Raw genomic sequence first — 24,781 nt, 5'->3', positions numbered from 1 at the left:
AGCTATCCACCATTCAGGCCACATTATTATTCATCTATTGAGAGCGAAAGTGCTTTTATCAGGAGGTGCGGTCAACTAATGTGTTCAGTTCACTTGAGTTATTTAACATTTTAGCTTGTAGTTTATGAGTGTTTTTGAACTTATAAATGTACCAATATGAGCATTCTTAAAGTCACAGAGTAACAGTTTATCAAAATAGTGTATGTGTCAACTTTTCATTATAATTCTGCGTTAAAATTAAAAAAAAGGAAAAAAAAATAAAGATACACAGGTTCTATTCATCTTCTTTATCTCACATCCCCAACTGTCTAATCTTGAACCCGGGTCTCATTGCGTAGGGTTTCTCATTTTTTGCTATCAGATCTTCAAGGTCTCAGTGTGATTAATTAACAAGCCCACACACCCACACGCTTGCTTTGTGAAGCATTTGTTTCACTGAGCTTACAGCTGAAATTTGTATAATGATAATGTATGAAAAAAAAGATTTGATCATTTATAAAATTATAGTGCTAGGGATTTTGTTCTAATGCAAAATGTGGCCCAATTATTTCTTTGGTGCCCTTAAGAGTAAGCTAGTTAAAATGTTGTGTGTGGCAGTTTGGTTATAATACCAAAACAGCACTGTTAAAACTGTATTACTCAACCACATTTCATTTTGTAATGTTTGTTTCTTCCCATATGCGATAAGGCTTCACTTGGACATACTGCAGATGCTATTCATTTAAAAGTGCTTATATCAGGAGAAAGCATTTCAAAATGACTATACTTGTTAAGTTGATTTATAGGAGGAACCTGCATTTAATATAATCTAATATTCTGTAAGCATGCTTAATCATATTAGCTAAACCATACTAATCTAGAAAAGTCACATAAATCCCTTGGGCGGAATATGCCACTTACAGACAATCCCTACAGACAGTCCTTTCTATTACCATCAAAACCCCATAAAAGCATAATATTTAACCAGTTTATCAGCATATTGCCCTTTTTAGGTAAACATCCTATATTTTCTAACTTGCAAATGCTGATAAAATAATACATTCTCAGGGCAAATTACATTTAGCCAACCAGCTAGTAATATAATTTGTTTTTATTTTCAGCCTGTGCATCAAAACAGGTTTGACAGCAATGATAAAAGTCCTTAATAAGTTACTAAGGCTTATTGAACATTAATGTTTTCACTGGCTTTTTATGACAAAACTGCAACAAATACAATTGCATGTCCCAAGGTCATTGTCAAGAAAACCTTGTTTGAATATGTCATCAATGCTTCTGTTCTATTATTATACAAACCCAAAGGCTCTTCCTAGGCCCGCAGTCTCGTGAGACGAGGTTCATACTGCTTGCTCACGAGCTGTCTTCACCAGACAGCTTTGAAAACAATCTATTGTAAAGCAAAGTATAACGAAAAGTGGAACAAATTACCAGCTGGGACACACAAAAATAGAAATCAGATGGGGTGACCAATTAAAAACACAGGGGTTTGAGACCAAAGCCAAATGAGTGCATGAGGGTTAAGAACAGATGCTAGCAGGGGTGCCTGGAACACAAACTCACTACTGAAACTTGCATTAATTAGGATATCAATTGGCAGTTCTAGCAGAGGGGCAAAAGGGCACCGTGTGTGGGCATATATGGGATTGTGTATATTTAGGAGACCAAGGCTGTAAGGTGTCTACTAAAGTTTGTGCAAGATGTCCATTAAACAGGTCCACAAAAATATATGACTACTGATGACCACTGATTGCCTGTGGGCGTTATCATAGCAGTATCAGTGACTGGTTGTGTGCTCTGGCATCCCTATAAATGGAAAAATGAAAGAAAATCATAAACAAGCAATATCTTCAAAGGTTACTGGTTCACCTCTGGCCCTGAAATGTATTTGTGTTGGAATTATACGGTAATTGGAATTGTATTTTGCACAATTATAAAGTGAAAAGTCCTAAAGTTTGTCATTAATTGAAATGTCATGGTTGCAAAGATGAAAACAGTAAATGATAATAGACAGTTGTATTAGCTTCCAGTGCTGTGTGCATCTAACTGAAGACTCCACCGGATGCTGCACTGGGATTAAAATGTAGGTGTGCCGTGCTGTACTAGTGGGACATAAACAGTCAAGAATTGCCTGTTAAAAAGAAAGAATACGTGTGGGTTAAACCATAAAATAAACACTAAATCACAGAATAATACTTAGTTCCCTCTTCAGGCTTAGCTTTATTTTTCTGCCAGTTATTAACCACACAGGCACAAAATGAAAATGAAAATGAATTAAAGCCACTGGGAAAGCCATTCTAGGTGTTCCAGGCTATTCCACATCTATACACCATGTCAGACAGTAAGCTGAACAGATCATTGGTTATCCTTGTGACCTGGCCACACACCTGGTGGATTATATGCAGGTCACAGGATTAAATATAGGCTCAAATTGAAAAGCCAAGTTTAGTTGCACAAACACACCGTGCATGTTTAACACATGCTTTTCCCAGTGTAATTACATTGCTGGCATTTAACTCAGGGGCCTGAGTGTGCTGTATGTATGACAGGCAGCGCTGAGCCCTGGGGTTATATGGTTTGCCAGTTCTTACACCCTCTGAGACACCAAAGGACAAAGAGCCAAGAAGGTCATCTCTTCTGTATATTAATATTTAAAGGGAGAATGCCCCCAAGTTAACTGGACTAAATAGCTCATATGTGCACCATACAGTTATAATACAGATGTGATTAAATATGCATCCATTATTATGGCATAATATCCTTACAGCCACTTACAGAACAACAAACACTGTGATGAACTGCAAAATTGATAAAACGATAACACAATGTTTTGTTTTGTTATTTGATGCAATACCAGATGGGAAATCAATTTTGATTGAAGTCATTGCAGTATGTCTTCATGACTGATCAGCACAGGTTTCTGTAATTTCCCTCCTATATGATTAAGAATACATTCTCATAAAATAGGATTGAAATAACACACCTCTAACACTAACCCTAACCCCAACCCTAGCCCTAAACACATCCCTAACCTCAACTCCAACCCTAACACTAAACACATCCCTAATTAACCTTTTAAAGTCATAACTTATACATTATAAATCATATTAGGTTGCACAATTTTAAATCTTTGTGGATGTCATTCCAAAACCAAAGAACAAAGTGGCTGCATTCTCTTTCATCCATTTCAGTGCAAACATTATGAGCTATGAAATTGAAAAAACGACTCAGACCTAAGCTTGTAAACATTGCTGGAAATCTCCAGCAAAATTTTAAAGGCAATGGTGCAGTGATTTACCCAAGATGGCAATACAATGAAAAATGTACAGATGTCACTTCAATCCACACAGTGCAGAGTGCTTTCAGTATTTCTGCTCAGGACCATGAAAGGCATCTGAGGCGACACCCAAACACTGAATGCAGTTTGTAAACAAGCTGTATCGACCAGGACAGAGTGCAGGGTCTTCAACACATCCTGTATTATTCTTTTATGCTATCTTACACACACACTCAATCCACTTCCACCTCAGGGAAATTACAAGGAGGCAGGAGGAAAGTGACTTTGCAGATCGGGCTTTTGTTTTCTCCCTACTGACAGAGGACAGAAATATCAAATAATAATATAATATCAACAATGAAATGCAGTAAATTAGCCTGACGTCTTTTAGATTTCATTGACAGTAGAGAACGATCTGTGACAAATTAAATCAATTAGTCAATGTAATTATACAGTAGATAATTGGTAGTTACAGCATAATAACAGTTCTTACAGCAGCAGTGCAGATAAAATCTTCTGGAACTGTTTTCACTCTCAAGATTAAAATATAAAAGCCTTTTCTTTTTAAGTGGAAGCCATTTGGTTCATTTGATGCATGTGTGGACCATACAATGTGGCAGACTCAATAGGAAATGCCTGAAGATAGGATAAAAGTACATTTAGATATTACCTCAAGCAATATTTCATACACCACTGTGTACTTGGCCCACAGATTTTGACCTTACTTTACTGGGAAAAAAAATCCTCAAATATATTGTTTTTAATGTATGTAGGCTACTCATGATCCATGAGGATACCAGTACTGCCTAGTTTTGTTAATTTTACATTTTCCACTTGATTTGAATGTGATCTTGTCATTTGATATGCTTTATACCAGCATTTTTGTTATGTTAGTGTGGTAAAAGGGTAATGCAAGGAGGTTATTTCATATCATACATAAAGAAAGGCAGGGGTAGTCAGAATTAATGTTTTTCATGTATAGAATCGCATGCACATGTTTGATTTTCAGAACTAAACCATGGGCCATATTTATATTGTTCTAAACAGTGTCAGTGTTTATATCAATTGAATAACCACAATTGTAAACGATTGGGGGAGAGGAAGTGGTGGCAGGCTATAGGACACTCATTGGAAATAGCGTAAAAGTTGCTAATCAAATCCCCTGGTAGCAGGACAGTCGTTCTGTAATACAGGTGAGCAGAACTAGATTTCCTACCAGCAACGCCAGTGTCCATGACATCAAAAGAAACACACACAGACACAAACTACATGTGTGTGGGTTGGTGTGTATTAGTGTTGTGAAGCATCATCAACAGTGGTGGTGTTGAAAGTACCAGTGCATTGTAGTGCAATAACACATCAGTGCTATTAAAGATACCAAGTACTCAAATTGTTTGTTTGCTTTTTCACCTAAAATATCTATATTTCGTGTCAAAAATGGTTAAGAAATACTGCATGATCTTTCAAACGTGAATGCCTTTCATTGAGGAGCTTACTGTAAGATATTTGCTTGCTGTTAACTCTGTTCTAAACCAGTGGAATGTGTAATAATTAGAGCCTCATGATGGGTAATTACGTGAATATAAATAACACAAATGCACTCTACTATAATAAAGAGGTATGCTTAGAGGTACTCCAGCCATTGTGATATTAAGCAGAATGTTTCCAAATGTATCTGGAACATGAACAATACATCTATGGACTGATTCCCCTTATATGGAGCTTCCATACACTGGCTAATAACTGAAATGTTAAAAGCATTTTGTAACCTGTCATTAGCATAACAATGAGTCACTTCCAAGCCCTGCATTGTTCTGTAAATCGTAAAGACTTTACTTTCAACGACTAGTGATGTCCGTTAACCAGCCACAACATTGTAGATTCACCCCCTCTGCAACAGGTCCTATATTAGGACCCAATGCTAAACCATGAGGCTCCCTTTGCTGATTATCCTCTTTTGACATTTCACTGGACACCTACGAGGACTTGAGAGTAAAGAAAGGCGTGAGGGGCAGCAATCCTGGGGCATGTGAATGCTTGAGTGACAAAGGTGTTAGACATAGAATAGGCTGGACTGTACTCTTCGGGTTAGGCAGCATCCTCTGGCTGCTGGGGGGCTTAAGACAAGTAAGGTGCCAGGACAAGACATACAAACAAGACACTCTGAACTCTCACTATCAAGGATGAGAGACAGAACATATGAAAGACGAAGCTCTGAAGTCCAGGTCAGGCAGCATGCTCTGGCTGCTGGGCAACAAGGAGAATGAGACATAGAGGACAAAGGATAGATCCCATCACTACTCAGGCAGCATCGGCTGGCAGCTGGGTGGTGTGGAGAGTTAGGGAAAAGTGTCTCGGGTCCGTATAGGAGAGACGAAGGAAGAGAACCCCGCCCCCCCCGCCCCCCCCCGCGTGGGGCATGCCTCGATGGGTGGTAGACTCGAGACACGGCCTGCCCCAGAGGGGGCAAAAAGGTGCTCAGACCTGGAAAAGTGACTTGGGCTGGAGGCCGACCTGGTCGGTCGGGGGAGTGAGACTCACTTCCCCCCAGAGGGAGGGATCCCTGTGTAGACGGTGCAGTATTAGAGAGGATACAAAGAGAAGAAGTAGTGCTAGGTTAATATAGGTAAAAGGGGGAGATTGATAGGCAAAGCTGCCAAACGGAACTCCTGGCCACTCCCCATGACTGACGTGGCAAGCACTGTGCAAGGCTATTTTAGAGATGACCCCCCACCTGGATGTGATTGAGCCGGCTGATCACTTCCCCCAGGCGGAGCGTGGCTGAGGAAAGCTAGAGTGAACAGCAGAGAAATGAGGTAAACAGGGAAAACGCAGTGATAGCATTGTCTACGGTTCTCTTGCGGCATTAGATGGGGTGCCAATAACTGTGCCCAGGGGTGAAATTCTGATGGCACTCACCGGAATTTTGTACTGGGACTTATTTTGATGCTGGTACTGGGTACCGGGACTTATTTAATCTACTTTTAATTCAATGCGGATGCATTCCATCAACTCACAGTCCACTATTGTAACGTTTCTCAAATGTACTTTCATTCAGCATTTTGTGCTGCTTGCATTTTGTTTCCGCATACTGGTTCTGTTTCTGTTAGCTGCTATTGGCCACAATTAACGTCAGTATAATCACTCCATGTTGATTGTGCATTTTGCCACTTTGTTTATTGTGCAGAAACTACAATACCAGGAGTAAAATAATTAAAAAAAAAGGTCTACTTTATACTGTTTTTGCCTGAAAAAACTTTTTCGGGAATAGATCATGGTAATTACGTGATAGAGAACCATAACAGAGAAGCACACAGAACACACTATTGTAAGTAATAAGTACAAAATAAAGAAACAGATATATGTTTTAATCCAAGGCTATTATTGCAGCATGGCCAGGTCCTGTTGTAAGTGAGGGTCTGGAACGCATGGGGATGATTTCAGAGAATACTATGGATATTAAAATCGCCAAGTACATCATTTGTATTAATAGTGCCTGTTACATAATAAATTTGAGGGGTATTTTAGCCCCTATTGTGCATAGTTTGACTTTGACCTTTTTGTATCATTCTTTCATGGCACAGTTGTTTTTTTTTTTTACCAATTTTTATAACATCACCCCTTTTTTAGGGTATCTTGAAACAAAACTCTCTCTCTACAGCAGTTACTGCATGGTGTAATATTTCTTAATGCTTGTCATTTAAGGTTCAACTTAAGTGTTATATTATAAGACATGACTGAGTGATACAAGCAGATGGTACAAAGCTTTCGGTATTTTCAGCTTCCTTGTTTATGGTGAATTGGTTATAATTGAGAAGGTATTTTTAAGGCTTATTTTGTATTTATAAATGTATTGTGTACGAATATGTATACATTTTTAAAGCATATATTCATTGACACTCAAATTGTCTATAGTTTAAAATGTTTACACTCAGCTGTGTATTTGAGTACCTGCACTTTTTTTCTTGAGAATTTCACCCCTGCCTGTTCAATTGGAGTGGAACTGAGCTACAGCACAGGAAGTGATTTCATACCAGGAAGTAGTATCAATATTTACAGTAGTTCTATACTTGTAAATCGTTATTTTTTTGGCTCGATAATGGGTGTCATTTTTGTGCTGGATTTGTTAGACAAGATAGGAAACCTTCTTCCTCGTCAGGATCTTAAATGGAAATGTAACTTTCTAATTACTATACAAAGAATTACATTCTAGTTTGTAACTCAGCGCCATATACCTTGTTACATCAAGTTAGCATTTCCTTGATAGGCCTGGTAAAGCAATCTCCTCTTTAGTTATAAACGGCATGCATGTTTTGGATTAGCTACTGGTCTAGTCAGTTTAGTAATATCAAATGGGGACTTACCTGGTGTATCTTGTGCTGCTTTCCTTTACCATGTGAGACTAAAGAGCTACACTTTAAAATGTATACAGATTTTACCCCTCCAGTAGAATGTTACAGAGATTTAAAGGTAATCTGGATAATTATTGTGTTTGTCCCTCTGAGCTGGAGTCAACAGTACATGTTTACAGTACAGTCCAGTCTCATGCAAGACAGTTATCTTTTTATTTTTAAAAATAGTTTAAAAATGAGTTATTTCTTTTGGATATCAAAGATACAGTGTGTTGCTTTAGCCAAGCTTCCAGAATAGAAGTTAATTACATTATTAATTTTATTATTCTGTTATTAATTTTATTATTATGTATGTATGTGGGAAGTTCCACATACATACATGTACATGGTCTAAACGTAAGCCTTCATTAAAAAAAAAAAATGCTGATAGAATTGACACCCTATGTCTACGCAATTACTAAATTAAGGAACACAAAAGCAAGTTTATTTAAAAAATACTTTTCTTTATAGTTATGTATAACTGTTTTTCCTCTGAAATTATTATTTATTTATTTATTTATTTATTTATTTATTTTTTGACCCCTGGCAACCAACCATTGTAACTGTGTTCTATATTTTCTTTGTCTTATGCCACTCAATTGAAATAATTTGTTGCCTTAACAAAGCATTAAAAAAGGGCGAAGCTACTGAGACATTTTGTTATTGTAATTTTGAATCGGGAAGGATTTCCATATCCATCTCAAGCTGGTTATGTCTGCTCCTGGTTTGTATATTATAAACATGTCCTTAATTGCCAAAAAAAACCCCAAATGAATACATAAATATCTCCATATTCTAGAAACCCTATAGGAACAAAAATAAATAAATAAATAAAACTCAACAGCAGGGGACCTGCGATACTGTTTCTATGCAACTAAAATAAAAAGTTTGAATATCTTGGTTAAACTGTTTTTTTTTTTTTGTTTTGTTGTTTTGTTTAGTTTTTTATTTCATATGGTGCAGGTCACAATGAGGAGAATTACTGTCCATTTATATGATAATTTATTGTAGCCACTGTCTAGATCATTACTGGACCCCCATGTGGCTTTCTCTTCAGTGCAGTTGTATTTGTTCATGCACTCTCTCCCTGCTGATCATGATACCCACTGGCATTTGAACTGCAGTTCACTTCTAATGGTCCAAAGCTATAGCTTCGTTAAACAAGGGTACCAATGACTGCTGGTTGCCCATACAGTATACATATTTACTGTCATCATCACATGCTACCAGCTGCATCTAACCTGGGGAAAAATGTTTCCCTATTCTAAAGCAACTATTTTTCCATTCCATTGAAGTCTAAACTGGTTTGTATAAATGATTCTAAAACAAAACAAATCAAATAAAAACAGCTGGGCATCCATTTCCCTTTGTTTTGATGTATACTGGTGTACCAGTTTAGTAAGCCATGTATTACATTTACATTGGAGGTTTTCTGAACATGCCAGTAAATCCGAAAAGAAATGTTCAAAGACCATGCACCAGGAGGACCACTTTAAATAAAGAAATGTTCAAAGACCGTGCACCAGGAGGACCACTTTAAATAAAGAAATGTTCAAAGACCGTGCACCAGGAGGACCACTTTAAATAAAGAAATGTTCAAAGACCGTGCACCAGGAGGACCACTTTAAATAAAGAAATGTTCAAAGACCGTGCACCAGGAGGACCACTTTAAATAAAGAAATGTTCAAAGACCGTGCACCAGGAGGACCACTTTAAATAAAGAAATGTTCAAAGATCACGCGCCAGGGCCAGTTTAAATAAAGCTGTATATAGTGGGTATTACATGTCTTATTTGAAATGCACTCAGCCAGAGTGTTTACAAAAATGAAAGAAACCAAAAGGCTGCCAAGCACATAAACACACTCTTCAGATTCAAATAAACACATTTAAAAAATCATCATACAAATAACACAAGATGTTCAGTCTTGCTGGACCTCACAAATGCACCTGAAAAGATAAAAAATAAATACAGAAATAGACAGAGTTGTTGCATGATTTGTGCAATGTTGAAGACCTGGAGAACTTAATACAATACATTGGTGTGCAGTGCACAACTTCATTTAGCCTCTAATCCCTCCAGCATTTGTCGATACACTGATAATGCCCCGTTGTGATTAATTTTCCTTCATTTATCTTTCTTGTCGTTTAAGGGTTTCTTCTGATTTTTTTTAATTTTTTTTTATCAACACTCAGAACATCTACCTACCCATCTCAATATTAATAGGCATAGTTAGTTTCTAAAAAAGCACTGTCCTCTTGTCGTTGTTTGTACATTTCTAGTTACACAGTGTGAGTGCGTATTTTCACTATCAATTTCCCTTAAATCCTTATTTGTTAGACTTACTACAGTTACATTAGGTGGGTTTCACTGTATTATATGGCTTTCCAAGTCCCTGGCAAAACACAGTTCTGTTATAACTATACTATTTCTGCAATAGCTTTTGTTATGTTTTTTGTTATTACTATTATTACTTTTCCATACTGGATTTTGCAAACACGCACTCCTAAACCATAACTCGTCGTATGCTTGAATGTGGAATGAATTGCTCAAGGCCCCTTGGCGATCAGCGGCTATCACGTGGTAGATTTTTTTTTTTTTTTAATGTGAATCTCCAGTATTTTCACTCTCAGTCTGCTTCGATCTCCCAGACCTGTGTTCTGTTCTGAGCTTGTGAATAGAACGCGCGATGATGTGGATCCTATTGAAAGCCTTTCATTCTTTTGTAATACATTAGTTCTGATGATTTTGCCACAAACTACACCCGGGAGAGGATGAGGCGCTTCATCATTTACACAACTGTGTGTGGATTTTTACTCAATACAGGTAGAACTTGGGTTACATTTAATTCAACTTTTTTTTGTTGTTGTTGTTGTTTTTTTTTTTTTTTTTTTTGGTGGTATGATTAACTGTCTTAGTCAGTGCAGATGATGTTTAACAAAAAATAGATACACGTTATTAATAGGTGTGTTTTTTTTTATTTTTTTATTTATTGGTAATAATACTTCTAAATTGTAGACCACAGACCACAGAAGCATTGCTTATGAATCCAACTGTATTATTTATCAGTGTACATTTATAGTATTTATGTAACGAATATGATTAGATAAGTATATAAGGCCACTGAATACAGTCGCTTAAGAGATCTGAATGATTTGCATTATTTCAGCTCAAGAAATGTTGTGCATATCAATTAACTGAATAGCTTTTTTCCTCACATATGTAACAGTGGAACTATATTAATGTGTGAAGTTTATAAAGTGTCTCTTTATTTGCACACAGAGTTAAATGCTTCATTTACTTAACCGTTATGTACATTGTGTAAAATATCCATAGCAATGTTAACGGCGCTGTGTTGTGATGTACAAGACACAAAAGAGACACTTTCTGTTCTGCACTTGACAGGTAGTTCTGTTGCGATGCGGGGCGTGAATATTGTTTTAGTCATAGCGCAATTCATGGTCCAGAATAACGAGGAATAGTTACATCTCCGTCAAGCACTTTTAAGAATATGTTTCTCATATGTTCAAACAGATGATGAGACTCTGAAAAAAAAAAAAAACACGTATATTATATATATATATATATATATATATATATATATATATATATATATATACATAACTTAAAAAGAGATTAAATTAAGTCATTCGACATTAACCCTTATAAAAGTTTAGCACATTTTGTTCCCCCCATGGTCATACTATGTCATACAATGCCCTGGTTTGCCATATTTATAAACATGCTTTACTATGGTATTTTTTGCAATATTTACCTATGCATTTCCATGCTTTCACTGTGCTTCATTACACTTTGCTATAATTTTACGTTGTAAACTTTAAGAAGGCAATTCATGGAGGAATGTAATGCAGCAATACTCAATATTTAGTCAAAAGTTATACAAAAGCAATAGAAATGTCAGTTAGAGCAACTCAAAACAAAGATGTCAAAGCTCTTTGTAAACTGTTTGCAGTTTTTGTTTATTGTAAATTTGATAAGCTGGACACACCCCATTATAACTCTTGTGTGTGTGTTTGTGTTTATCAAACTATGAATATGTTGTAAATATTTGTAGATTAAGTGACTGACTTGAGTAACTTTAACCAAATGTGCTGTTTAGTCTGATGTTTATCTGTGAGTGCCCATGCACATCTGTGCTTCACTATGCTTTTACTATGCTTTAATACACTTTGCTATGCTTTTACATGGTATGTCACAGTTCACCTTTTTTTTTATTAAAAAGGGCCTCATCTTATTGCTGACTAGTATGGCCACCCACTGGAGGGGACTGTCAATCAACTATTACTTATTAAAGTTAACTAGCAGTTAATAATCGTAACTTTTTAGCAAATCTGAGTGCTGTATGGGAAATTTAAATGTGATTGAACATCTGTGTATTTATAGACCATTTCTGTTACAACTCTTGTTATTATTTGTTTTGTTTTTTATTTTCTCATCACAGTTAATAGCTGTTTTTTTTTCACAGTATAAAACAAGACCATGATCACAAGATCTGAATTAAAATTATTAAAATTAAATTATATCAGCTTTAAATCATGGGTTTAACTATTTGAGATTTATCTGCAGTATGACATCTGATTTTAAACCAAAGGAGTATGAAGGACTGAGCAAGCTGCATGAATGCATTTTGTTTAAAAAATAAATAAAAACAAGCACTAACCCAGGTTTTCCAGGACATTTAAATATATGTTTTTGCAACAGTTACAATTTAAATAATACGTTCCATGTATAGTACAGTTTTAAAGCTTTTCAAACCGTAACAATATGAGGATTGCATTACTGTGCTGTATCTTTGTGTTATTCACCAGATTAAGGCTGTAGATAGCAGATGTACACATGTATTAAAACCAGTGTAAAGTCATTTGTCAGTTACAGACAGTCCAGACTTAAACTACCTCCATCCCCTGGGTGCTCGAACTCAGAGGTCCTACTGTATTGTAAACTGTTACTACTTCATTTATGTCTTCCTTTAGGGCTTGCACTGCAAATCCAGTGTTACCAGTGTGAAGAGTTTGAGAAGAATGAGTGTTCCTCCCCGGAAAATATAGTGAACTGTACTGTCAATGTCCAGGACATGTGCCAAAAAGAGGTGGTCATGAGGAGTGATGGTAAGGACATGCGTCACTCCAGAAAACTTTCAGGGACAAATTGAACACAGAAAAATATATTATCAAGGGCACAGTTAGCTGCCTTTGAAACTGGAGTGGATAACACATATCTGCTGCAGTATTGTTTTGAGCTCTTTCGCTTAAAACGTTTTCCAGACAAGCATTAGAGCCCCATTCGAGCGTCTGTACTCAGCACCACTTTGCTGTTTGTTAAGATAAAAGTACAGGGAGAGACATCATTAGGCACCTGTTCTTTAGGTCTCTAAATACGGATGTCTAAAAGGAATGCTATCTCACAGAACCACTTTGCTAGTGAGTGTTTTTTTCATCTTCTGTAGCGTATGAGTAAATCTAAAGAAATTTCTAGCCGAGGAGAAAACACTGACATTGAAAAGAACGCTTGTCAAAACACAGGTCTAGTTTTATTATTATACATTTATGCTACAGCATGCATAGTTAAATGCTATTCATGCATATACCATGAAAACTCTATGGCATTGAGGTAATATGCAGTAGTCATGCTGACCAGGAAGTTGAAAGGCGTATTATGAGTACGCTATTGGGAGATGTGTATCTTGAGGAAGTTTATTCAATTGATCTAAACAGTGATGGGTCTTAATACTGCCAATGTTTAGATATTTTTTATAGTTGCTATTGGTCTACCAAAGTTATAAAAATCAAGACAATAGTCTTGATTTTTTATAGTTGCATTTGCTGGAGAACCCCCATGGGGATAGACTATGTGATTGCATTGAGATAATGGTGGTGGGACTGGAATGCATGCTTGTGATTGGCGGAGTGCACACGATGGTGAGAAATAAATGGAAAAGAAATGAAAAAGCCTGGCAGAGGGAGGGTCTGGGTGTGAGTTTTGTAGATCTGGGAGAGAACGTTTTTTTTTTTTTTTTATATTATTGAGGCAGACGCAGAGACTGTTAGCTTTGTGTGTGTTACCAGCCTGTTTATGAAACAGTTTTATTTGTCTTTTTTCATTATTGTTTATTGCACTTATTTTTTAATTGCTCATTCTTGTAAAATAAGCCGTGCATTTGAGACCTGAATACTTGCCTGGATTGCTTCCTTTACCTCTACGTTACAATATCAGTTTAAAATTGTGTTTCAACATAATGAAAACCAGTTTTAATTTTCAAGTCAACATCAAGCATTGCAAACATTCCGACAACAGTCAGACGTGCAGTTTTTTGTTTTTTGCAATATACATTGTAACCAGGTAGGATGCATTCATCTCCTTCTCTGAGACAGTGACTGATTTTTTAAGAACGTCTTGCAGTTTAGTTAATTGAGCAGTTTTCTTCTGGAAAAACCTGTGTTGTTTCCCAACGCAATCTGGATGCCATTTCTCAAGATGCCAACGGCTTAAGGTTTTCGTGAGCCAGTACTGCACAACAAATGACACATGAGGACTCGGATCATCCTTGTCACAAAACCAAAGTTAATATAAGATAGTAATAGCAAGTTTGTTTTTGTTTCTTTGAGCTGCAAGGATTAGACGTGTTTTCATTTTGCATCCATTTTAACAACTGTTTTCAATGTAACTGCACATAAAATGTCACTTTGTGCTTAATTTTTTTGGTTCATAAATAAAAAAAAATACATTGTTTGCATAATTACTGCTGGTGATTTGTATGTGAATTATATTTATTTTGAATATAAGCATAATAAGTTGTATAGTGAAACTAAATCTTAACAGCGTGCACTGAAGGTCATATTTTTTAGATTGTTTGGCGACCCATCAGAGACCTTGCCGAGACCCATAATGGGGTTGCGACCCCCCACTTTGGCAAACGTTAGTATAGCCTATACTGTACATCTGCCACCATTTAGATCAATTTAACAGTGCCCAATACATTTAAATAGTACTAGTTAATCATGCATGTAAAAAATATAATTTTACAATATAAATAACATTTATATCAAAATTCTAACAATATGTTATAATACAGTGCTACCCTGTTATAATGCAGTTGTCGGGGTCCATAATTAGGAGACCATGTTATTTCTGTTTTATCTTACAATGAATATTAGAATTTTTGTTCCTGAAATGATTTGCAATGCCCACAAGCCAAATTAATATTGCAGTGTATGGTGGAAAATGAAGGAAGGACAGATACACAATTTGTAGGTACTCAAACCCACGGTTTATTGGGACACTTATTCCCGGCCCCTGTTAGCCTGGGCCACATCAAAAACAAGTCTTGCACTCCCACAGCAACACATTCACACAGCAGCTTGTCTCACTGGGCTGTGCCCGTGCTGAACGAACTTCATTAATGCCTTTTAAACAGTGAATGATTTGGAATATTGCATTGTTTCTGATGAAATTCACAGTAGATAGCATTGATGTTTTATTAGTGGATCTACTCTCGATTAATAATTGGTTATGGTTAATGAGGGTTAAATATATTTGTGAGATTTGTGTATAAAATGACGTAGGGGCAAAATTTGGGGGTATACTACAAGAACTTTGGAAGTTTGGCATGAGTGGAAGCGGAAGAATTTGTTTTCCGCTGTATTAGTGAGGGTACCTATTTTCCATATCTAAGGCAGTTTAAAAAAATGTCGGTGGTATTTCAGTTACTGTATATGTCTGAATATGTTGACAGCTACTTTAGAAATGTTTAACTGTGTTGCAAAAAGAGACAGCACGAGTTCCAGGACAAATGCCTTTATGGTACAGTAGCTTATAGTCTGCAATATTAATATTTTTTCATTTCAGAAACACAATTATACATCATCGTCTTAATGCATCATGGCTCATTAACAGTGCAGCACTTTATTAGATTTTTCAAAAGAAACATACTTGAAGTTTTAATACACTGCATTAAATTCAACTTTTTTTTTTTTCAGTTCAAGGAAATTCAGTTCAAAGTGTTTGATAATGTTGTCATTTTAATGTATTTTATAATGTGCCTGTAGTAAAATGCTTTAGAAAAAATCCCTTAGGCATAATTTCTTTGAATAGATGGATGGTACAAAGAACCCAGAGAATGTTTTAGGGCTTTAGTCTAAAGATGAGCTACTTAAACATTCCAATCCGTGAGAAGTACTTAACCCTTAAGTGCTGGGGCACAAGAGCTAAATACTTGCACACTGTACAACACAGGGACCGTAAACAGGATTCGATTGTGTTAAGCTATTTTACTGTGACAACAAGAAAAAATAAAAAAGACCTTGAGGCTATTAATCTATACAGGAAAAAGTACATTTACAATGTCCACCACGTAGATAAATCTCACTACGAAAACCAGCACAATTCAGATGTCCAACGCTGGTGTCTGTACTCATTTAATATGTATAAGTAACTAACAAACTGTTATGGCAGGTCTGCTTTAAATACCAGCTACTTATTTTGTTGTATAAATTATAAATAGAATAGTTCACCTAACTGAATCTAATATGGAAACAATTGTAAGAGCAACTTAAAAACATTGCTTCTGATGGTTATGCAACTGTTTTTGCATAACCATCTGTTTTCTTTTTTTTTTTTTAGCTTGGTCCATTCTTTTATACTTTATTTGCGTTATACTGTGTGTTTGTGTGTAGGCTTGTTACTGTTTGATTGTTATATTTTTGCCAAATATTATCGACATTTATTTTTGAAAGAATTTTCCCGTTTTTATCGATCATTATTTTTCCATTCAAGCAGAGAATGGGTGAAGTCAACCAATATGCTTTAAAAAAAACAAAGACTTTTAATGCCATTGAAAAACGTCTTATTTAGCGAAACCCCTTTATCCTATTGTAGTGGAGGTGTATCTGGTCTGCAGCGGAATAAATGAAGACAGCGCAGGTTGCAGTTCAAAGCAGTTAAAACTGCTATTTTTATTGAAAAATGGAATGGCGGCCAAAAGGATGCTGTTTTTAGAAAAAGGACAGGTAGCCCAGTTAGGCAACACAACACACACCACCACACGCAATCTGCGCGCGGGCAGTTCCTAAATAGTGATTCCCCTCGAGCCCTACTGGCTCACACAAACACAGGGCACATTTACATACACACAGACCAATCGTTGAGACCTTCGGTCCCGTGCAAACAGCTGACTGGCAAAACCGAACACAGTGCAGATAACACAGACCCCTTTACATACAGCTGCACTGTGCACTTGACACCCTAGGCAGCACGCTAGCACTGCCTAGACACAAAACACACTTAAACTCACAGACTCGTGCAAGGTGACACACACAAACGGCGGGGGAGACAGGTCAGGACACACACACCTGTACAGAAGCACACTGAAATACAACTAATTACCGGAAAAGTAATAGCCCCAATCCCCCCGCAAGTTCAATGTAGCACCCCAAAAGTCCCGGGTACTGCAAGATGTAACCCAACATAATATAACTGAAATAACGTTTGGTCACAGCAGAGCTATACCTTGTATAGATATGGATCTTACACAAATTAAAAAATTATCTCAAATAAACTGTAGAGAATGCAGCATATAGTGTATTACACAGACTTTTATAGCATAAATTTAAAGTAAAAATAATATGCACAGAACAAAACATTAAATAGCTGAACAGAACTAACTTGGACTTATTATTTGGAGTCTGAGCTCCCCCTCTCCTGCTTCAGACTCCGCACAGCTGGACCTGAAGGTAAGGCAGATGGGCCTGCTTCATCATGCCGCGGAGACTTCAGACATTGATCAGGGTGTTGTGCACAGTATTCATTAAGTGTTTTCCTCTTGCGCCCCATTTTCAAATCAAACTAGTAACTGTCACCATATACCTATAGCAAAAGCCTACCTACATCTACCTAATTTCAAAGTAGGCACTTTGAGTGACAGGCGCTGTAGCTGGGAAATAAAAGTGCAGTCGGTGCAGGTCATGATGATTGACAGTGATTTAAGCGAATGAGAGCATTGTGCTTCAGTCAACGAGATCTGTCAGAACGGGGTGAAATGACAGTGACAGTGAAACTACAGTAGTAATGGACAGCTAAGATGATTGACAGCGACCCCTAGCCATTCAGCGTGGAACGGAGACGGGACAGACAGTAAGTATAAAAACTACACAAACTAGAGATTATTTCTAAATTATTATTTTTATTATTATTTTACTGACATTATCCTATATAAATTTAGCAAGTGGAATATTCATTTGAAACTGAGTATGTTTGAAGTTGCCTTTCTGAAAAATTCCACATTAATGCAGTATGTGAAAACAATTTCAAAACAAGTTCCACCCAGTTGCTTATTCTTCATGTATGCAGAATGCATTCAAATTAAGTTTGTCTTCCTAGGATAATTTTCATATTTTTTTTTTAGCTGAAGAGCAAATACAAGGTTTTAAAAAAAAAACTGTCTGAGTAATGGATCAGCAATTATTTGTATCTAATTCCTCCTGACACAAATTGGTGCTGTGCTGTTTTTCCCTGAGAGTAGACCGACAAGCATGTATTTCTCCTAATGTATGTTCATATGCAAATGAAGGGAATTTGGATTGATTTGGTACAGCACTCTTCTAATTAGTATTTTTTTCCCTTGCTTTGGCTTCTGCAAAGTAGCATAATTTCATTTTTATAGGACAGCCAATTTCTGTAGGCAGTAAAATATAGCAGCTTCAGTGGTTGGAGTGGTCCGTGTTCCCTGCACCTTATTTAAAAGTGAAATGCGCCATGTTGAGCTAAAGTTCATGGTCCACAATCAAGTGCACACATCCATTTTAATTTTCATTCATTTGTGACCCTGTTTTTACAACAGACGGCATCGAATTATAGGACAGTGGATTTCCACATTAGAGACTGGGAAGCAAATGCATTGACTATTTGAATGCTTGCTTATATACTGAACTGGAGCGGTTCTGTATTGAGTGATACATAAAAAGGAAAATAATTTATTTAAAATGTTCATAAAGTATGGTCTGACAGTTATGTAATTAGGTAATTCATTTATAAAGTCGGTGTTGCCTAATCAGGATACTGATAATTGGGATTTTTGCTTAATTGGGATACAGCTCTGGGAGACGGTTCTTCCCAATGCTATTTATGTTGTTTAATTGGAACGTGACTTTGTTTAATTGGGATACAGTATTTTCAAATGATGACTGGAGATCATGTTTCAGAGCAGGGCAGGTCACGCAGCACAGTGCAGTGAGTACGCGAGTACGTGATCACGCTGAGACTTAAATTGGGTAAACCATGTTGAACTCTTGAAGGAGCTGGAGTCTCCTGCTTTCTCAGGCTGCTGTTGCAAAGAAAGTTGCTGTGTCAATATCGCAGGTGCCTTGTGATAAGATATGATTGCATTATTTTTAATTTCATATAGAAATTAAAGAACAGCGATTCATTTTGTTTAGGAATAAAAAACAAAACAACAATTAACTCATATTGTAAATGATTAACATTTAAACATAATGTGATGTGATTTCATTCTTTTTTCTTTTCATTTAGAAACAAAGGTGTGACTAAGGTCGTGTCAAATGCCTCTCGTTTAGCTGGGACAGCCGCTTCTTCGGGATATTTTTATTTCTCCTGAGGCGTCCTGACAAAGTGTCGCTGACTGTGTGCGCATATGTTAAATATGAATGTGTATTTCAAACAATATTGCTTCACTTTTGAATAGTTTGGCACCGCCATATGTTTGCGGTTTCATGTTAGTGGTTATGGATGAAATGTAGTAGTCTGGGTTTATGAATTATGGAATGATAGTACTAATAAAACAATGTGTTACATAGATTATATTATAATTAATTTGGTAGATTATTATGGTGTGACATTTTTAACAGTGTTATGCAGTTTTGTTACTCATTTTTTAAACATGCAGTTTAAATTAAACACCAGACCCCTGCCTATTATAGCTGCATTGCAAGCCTGGTTAATTGTAGAAGACAGTTTTGCTTTTTGACAGCCTACTTATTTCCCAGGGGATATATGAACTGTAAGTTGGACCCGACATACCTGATGTTCATTGATGTATAATAAGCCATTTTTCATTATCAGTAAACGTGTATTGTACAGTAGATGCCGTTGGTTATTAAAGACAACCCACATCATAGTATAGTTACCTACTAAAGCAGTTGAACCTGCAAGCTGCACTTTAGAATCAACAACAGGATTGTCATCATTTGCTGAGTGAGACCACAGTGAGTCAGTGGTCCACACAAATAAGTACTAAAGTTTAGCACAGGGATTTATATTTTCATTTAGTGTTTGAGGTAACATAAGTCTCTCTTTTTCAAAATGGTCTGTATGGAGTAGCCTGAACTATGTTTATATTCAAGACAGTTTATGTTTAATACAAAAGAAGTCTACCCTTTAAGGTGTTCTTAATTACCTTTTTCTAATTTTATTTAATGCAAAGTGCCACCTAGTGGCTGAATTTTGCAGCTGCACTATTATTTTAAAGAGAACTGAAGCATGATCATGTTTTGAGTGGATAGGATGAAGTGTGGCAATAAGGTAACACACACTTCTCATTGCCTGTTAATTAAAAGTGTGTTTTCATCATCTTAGTATTGACGTTGTAATAACATGGAAAGGGTTATTTATTCTTAATACCATTCTAATGTATATACAATGCCGGTTATAAAACTTTAACAAAAAATTCCCAAGGGAATATGACCAATACAGTTTTAAGCAGATATATGTGGGAGTTGCTGATTTAACAAAACCTTGAATGTTTTTTTTTTTTTTTAAGTTGTTTATAATCAGTTAATTGTAGTACTATATATGTAGGAGGCTGAACCCTAGCAACAGCCAGTGAGTATTCACTGGTTTCCTAGGTTACACTAGTATGTCAGCCAATTATATTATGCTGCCCATTGATTTCAATTTAAAGTTTTCTTGTTTAGTTTTAAATAAAAAGGCCAAATTAAACAGCTGATTCCATCTGAGCATGCACAGTTAGGCTCAGGAATGTTTCTGAAGGGCTGCTCTGCACGGAGAGGACCACCAATCTGGAAACAGCAGGTTCTTCTCCTTGCCTTGGGACTCTTGGAAAAAGGTCATGCATGTCTGTGATCTCCAGAAACCTTTCAATTCTCCAGGTCTGAATTTATAATAAGAGCTTTTGACCGAAATTATCCAGGAAAGAAAATAGTAAATGAATGCTGCAGAGTCCAGTAGTCTTACATGAAAATAGAATCCTACGATGTATGTTATGCGACTGAACATCCTTCCCTGTATCCTTTCCATACTTTGAATTGCAGCTGGTTTGGTTTGAATATACAGTGCTGCATGCACCATGCAATAGCATGGCCTGTTTACTTGCGTCCCCATGCATTTTTAAGATCTCTGCAGGAGGTCTGTTATACAAATGCAGCAAATTAGCAGCAATACTATGAGTAGACATTTGCAGTCTGCTAGAATTAGTTATCTTTTGATTTTAAAAAAATGTTCCTCCATTTTGTATTTTATTTAAAATCACATTGAGCCACTTCCCCAAATCAATCCAACTGACACAAGTTAACCAAATACATTTTAAGAACTTTAATTATCAAAGCCTTGAGCACCACACCACACCATTTTTCTGTGTATTATTATAATAACAATTATAATTATTATTATTAATATTATTATTTTATTTATTATTATTATTATTATTATTATTATTATTATTATTATTAGTAGTAGTAGTAGTAGTCCTATTTAAATGCCTAATAGGCCATCGTCACCTCCAGCTGTCAATGTGATGACTGGAGAAAAAAATATCAAATTAGCATTCTCATAAAAGAGGATGCTAAATAAATAGGCATTTAACTAAATTAACAGAAAAAAAACAGAAAAAGGGCTGCAAATTATATAAGAACCGTAAAAGGGGAGGTGGTACAGAGCACGCCCCTTAGAGCCCACTGGTTGACAAAGGCGGCCATGTCTCCAGCAGACTCCGCGTGGGCGTGCTCTAACTTAATCCGGGATCGGACGAGGGCCCTGAACATGGCCCCGCAGTTAAAGAGACCTTCCCCGCTCATCTTGTGCTTCCTGGTCTTGTAAATTGCTAGTTTAGCAAGAGCCAGGAGCAGATTCACGAGGAGGTCTCTGTTCTTGCTGGAGCCACGAACAGGGTGCCCGAATATGTGGAGGGTAGGGGAGAAATGCAGCCAGAACTGCAGCAGGAGGTTCTTTAAGAACAAATAGAACAGCTGCAGCCTGGCGCAAAGAAAATAAATATGAGCCACCGACTCAGACTGACTGCAGAAAGGGTAGGCGGCGTCTGAGTCAGTAAAGTGACGCAGGATCTCTCCAGACGCGAGCGCTCCGTGCAGGACCCTCCATCCCTGGAGACCAGCGGGGAGTACAGCGCCTCCCACTGGGGACCGACGCCCTTCGGTGGTCGAATGGGCTCCCACCTAGCGGTGTCTCGGCGGGAGACGAGGACAGGGAAGTGGAGGGTGTGGAGCATCATCGCGTACAGGGTCCTCCTCGACGCCGATCGCAGGGGGGGGGGTTGAGGAGAACTGCGAGATCCTGCTCAGGTTGTTCTCGAGGGGAGGCCGAGGTGGGGTTCGGGCCTTGGGTTCGATCAGTAGTAGTAGTAGTGTTAATGGTATTATTATTAGTAGCACTATTGTTTTTTTTTTAAAGAAACTCAGTTTTTACATTTGAACTTTCTGTCACTGTTGCACTGCAGAATGATTAGTGCTCATTCCTTGTTAAATTCAAGTCCAGTGTATTGCACATGTGTAAAAGTAAATCCATTGTTTTATGATTACCCAGCTTTGCTGAAGTTGTTTAACTGTGCTGTTCATATGCTCAGGGGGACAAAACCATCTGCAGCTTGTAGCAAACACTTTTTGTGTAATTGGGCTATCATTACATAACTGATTGATTCAATTGGTTTGCAGATGGTGTCCTTGTTATTCTGTAATATAATAAAGCCAATTCACCCTGTTGCACATTTCAGGCTTACCAGACCTCCAATGCAATTTAAGGCAAAAGTTTTACAAATGTAAAAGGCGACTATGTGTCAATGTGAAAAGACATGCTGGATTATATATTATAACAGCTTCTTTCAGTATTTCTCTGAATGTAAAGCCTGATGTTTCATCTTAAAAAACTATATTGTGGTTAACCCTTAGGGATCACAAGGCACTGAGTGGATGTTCAAATGGTTTCTTGCTAAAGTACTTTTGAGTGTGACTCAAGTATCACGAGGAAACTGACAATTTGGATGACCAGAGCCAACCTGTTAGTACATTTTAAACCTGCTTCGCACACCTCGTTGCAAGGATAAGAAAGTCTGCATCATTGTTATTTGTGGGACATGTATGGCCCTTGTACCTTAAAGGATTAAAAGAGGTTAATTGGCTATGTGATGGGGGAAAAAAAAAAACATTCTTCTGCTTCTTCATTATTTGAACACAGTCCCTTTCTTCCAAAAAACTAGAACACATTTAAGGAACATACATTTTGAGAAAATGCAAGCCTCTATCAGAAGAACTGCATTTACTTTCTAAGACATACACTAATAATAGCTTAATAACAAAATTCAACACATTTTTCAGCAAGAAGTCTTTGTCTTTTATATGATTAACAGAACAACTGCCAACATGTATTTCTACATTGTGTGTTAAAACTAAGTGCATTTAATCTCAGTAATCCATATTTTTTTCAGTGACACGCTGTGCTTTACCAAATGTCACGCTTTGTTCCAAATAATTGCTTTTATTTCACAATGAGAACTAATTGTCTTATCAGTTGAGACCAAACAAAGGAGCACATTTTTATGCAATGCAGATATATATTTTTTTTAGATTAAAAGAAATGGTCCATGGGTAAAATATGATTTATTTAGCAGTGCTGTTGCCATTGTCTCATTTGAACAAACAATACGTGTAATTATATTCTGCTGGTAAATGAACCCTTGAAAAAATAATTCTAGAAATTCTGTAAAGATTCATGTTTGATTTAACATCCCAAACTTTTTTTTTTTTTTTTACTCAAAATAAACTTATCTGAAAGCCCAAAGTTGAGTTGAATGTGTAAAACAGTGAAGGACAGAGCTAATAACACCCTTCATAAGAGAGAGTTTAGGATAATTTGACATTACCCGAGCTATCAATAATCTAGACAGTATGAGGTAAGCTAGTTTGTTTAAGCTTTTACATGCGTTGGACTGCTGCTTCCTGGTATATTTACACTTTTCTGTGCTCGCCTCACTCCTGTGGTCTACCACAATGAGACTGCGAGTAAGGTCAGCCATTGGAAGAGAGTATGGCCTGCAGCACAGAAAGTTGTAGTTTGGTCTCCGTAGACAGCTGTCAAAAAAAATCTCTATGGTGAACCATGGCCCAGAAATGCTTGTTAAACAATTCCCTGCAAAAAAATATGTCATGCAAGATCACAACGCTGATGTGTGAAGTCACCTTGACTTTGAACAACCCTTTTTTCTGTGTTGTCAGGTGTACTCTATCGCAAGTCCTGCGCCACCTCGGCAGCCTGCCTCATCGCCTCCTCTGGATACCAGTCTTTCTGCGCCCCTGGAAAAGTGGGCTCGGTCTGCATTAGCTGCTGCAACACCCCCCTTTGCAACGGACCCAGGCAGAGGAGGAGGGGGAGCTCAGCTACAGCACCCACAGCCCGACTGCATGCCACCGTCACCCTGCTGCCCTTGTTAATTGTAGTCCTTCTGACATAGAACTAGCTTTCTATGATATACCAGCAAAGTGTAGATCTTCTAAAGCGTTATAGAATCATTGTCAGTGGTACCCCTTTTACAATGCCTTAAACCATTAATCATTAAACCTGATCCTTAAAGAGATTAAAAAATGTGTCAAATGTCGGGCAGGAAAATCAATCATTACTAGAGGGGAAAAAAACAACAACCTTCACTTTAGTAAAAAAAAAAAAAAAATTGCTAGAACTTTGTTAGCAAGAAAACTAATGGAAATGGGACCCAATCAAGCAGAACTTCACAATCAGGGGAATGGAATGAGATCGGGAATGTTAACACTGGATAGTATAGCTCCTGGATAAAACACGGATAGTAATAATCAATAACATCTTAAATGAGATTAGTATCCATTAACC

The 24,781-nt window shown here is 37.0% G+C and overlaps 1 protein-coding gene across 1 annotated transcript; it reads left to right on the top strand.

Moving 5' to 3' along the window:
- The first annotated feature begins 10,303 nt into the window (after positions 1-10,303).
- Positions 10,304-24,689, top strand: LOC121322370 (ly6/PLAUR domain-containing protein 1-like). Its single transcript, XM_041262226.1, has 3 exons — positions 10,304-10,486; positions 12,655-12,789; positions 24,154-24,689. The coding sequence occupies exons 1-3, from the start codon at positions 10,435-10,437 to the stop codon at positions 24,387-24,389; spliced, it is 423 nt and encodes a 140-aa protein (XP_041118160.1). The 5' UTR covers positions 10,304-10,434; the 3' UTR covers positions 24,390-24,689.
- The last annotated feature ends 92 nt before the right edge of the window (positions 24,690-24,781 follow it).

Source organism: Polyodon spathula, chromosome 10 (assembly GCF_017654505.1).
Source record: "Polyodon spathula isolate WHYD16114869_AA chromosome 10, ASM1765450v1, whole genome shotgun sequence".
Taxonomy (NCBI): Eukaryota; Metazoa; Chordata; class Actinopteri; order Acipenseriformes; family Polyodontidae; genus Polyodon; species Polyodon spathula.
Note: the sequence above shows the minus strand (reverse complement) of the source record. Positions and strands in the feature narration are given on the sequence as shown.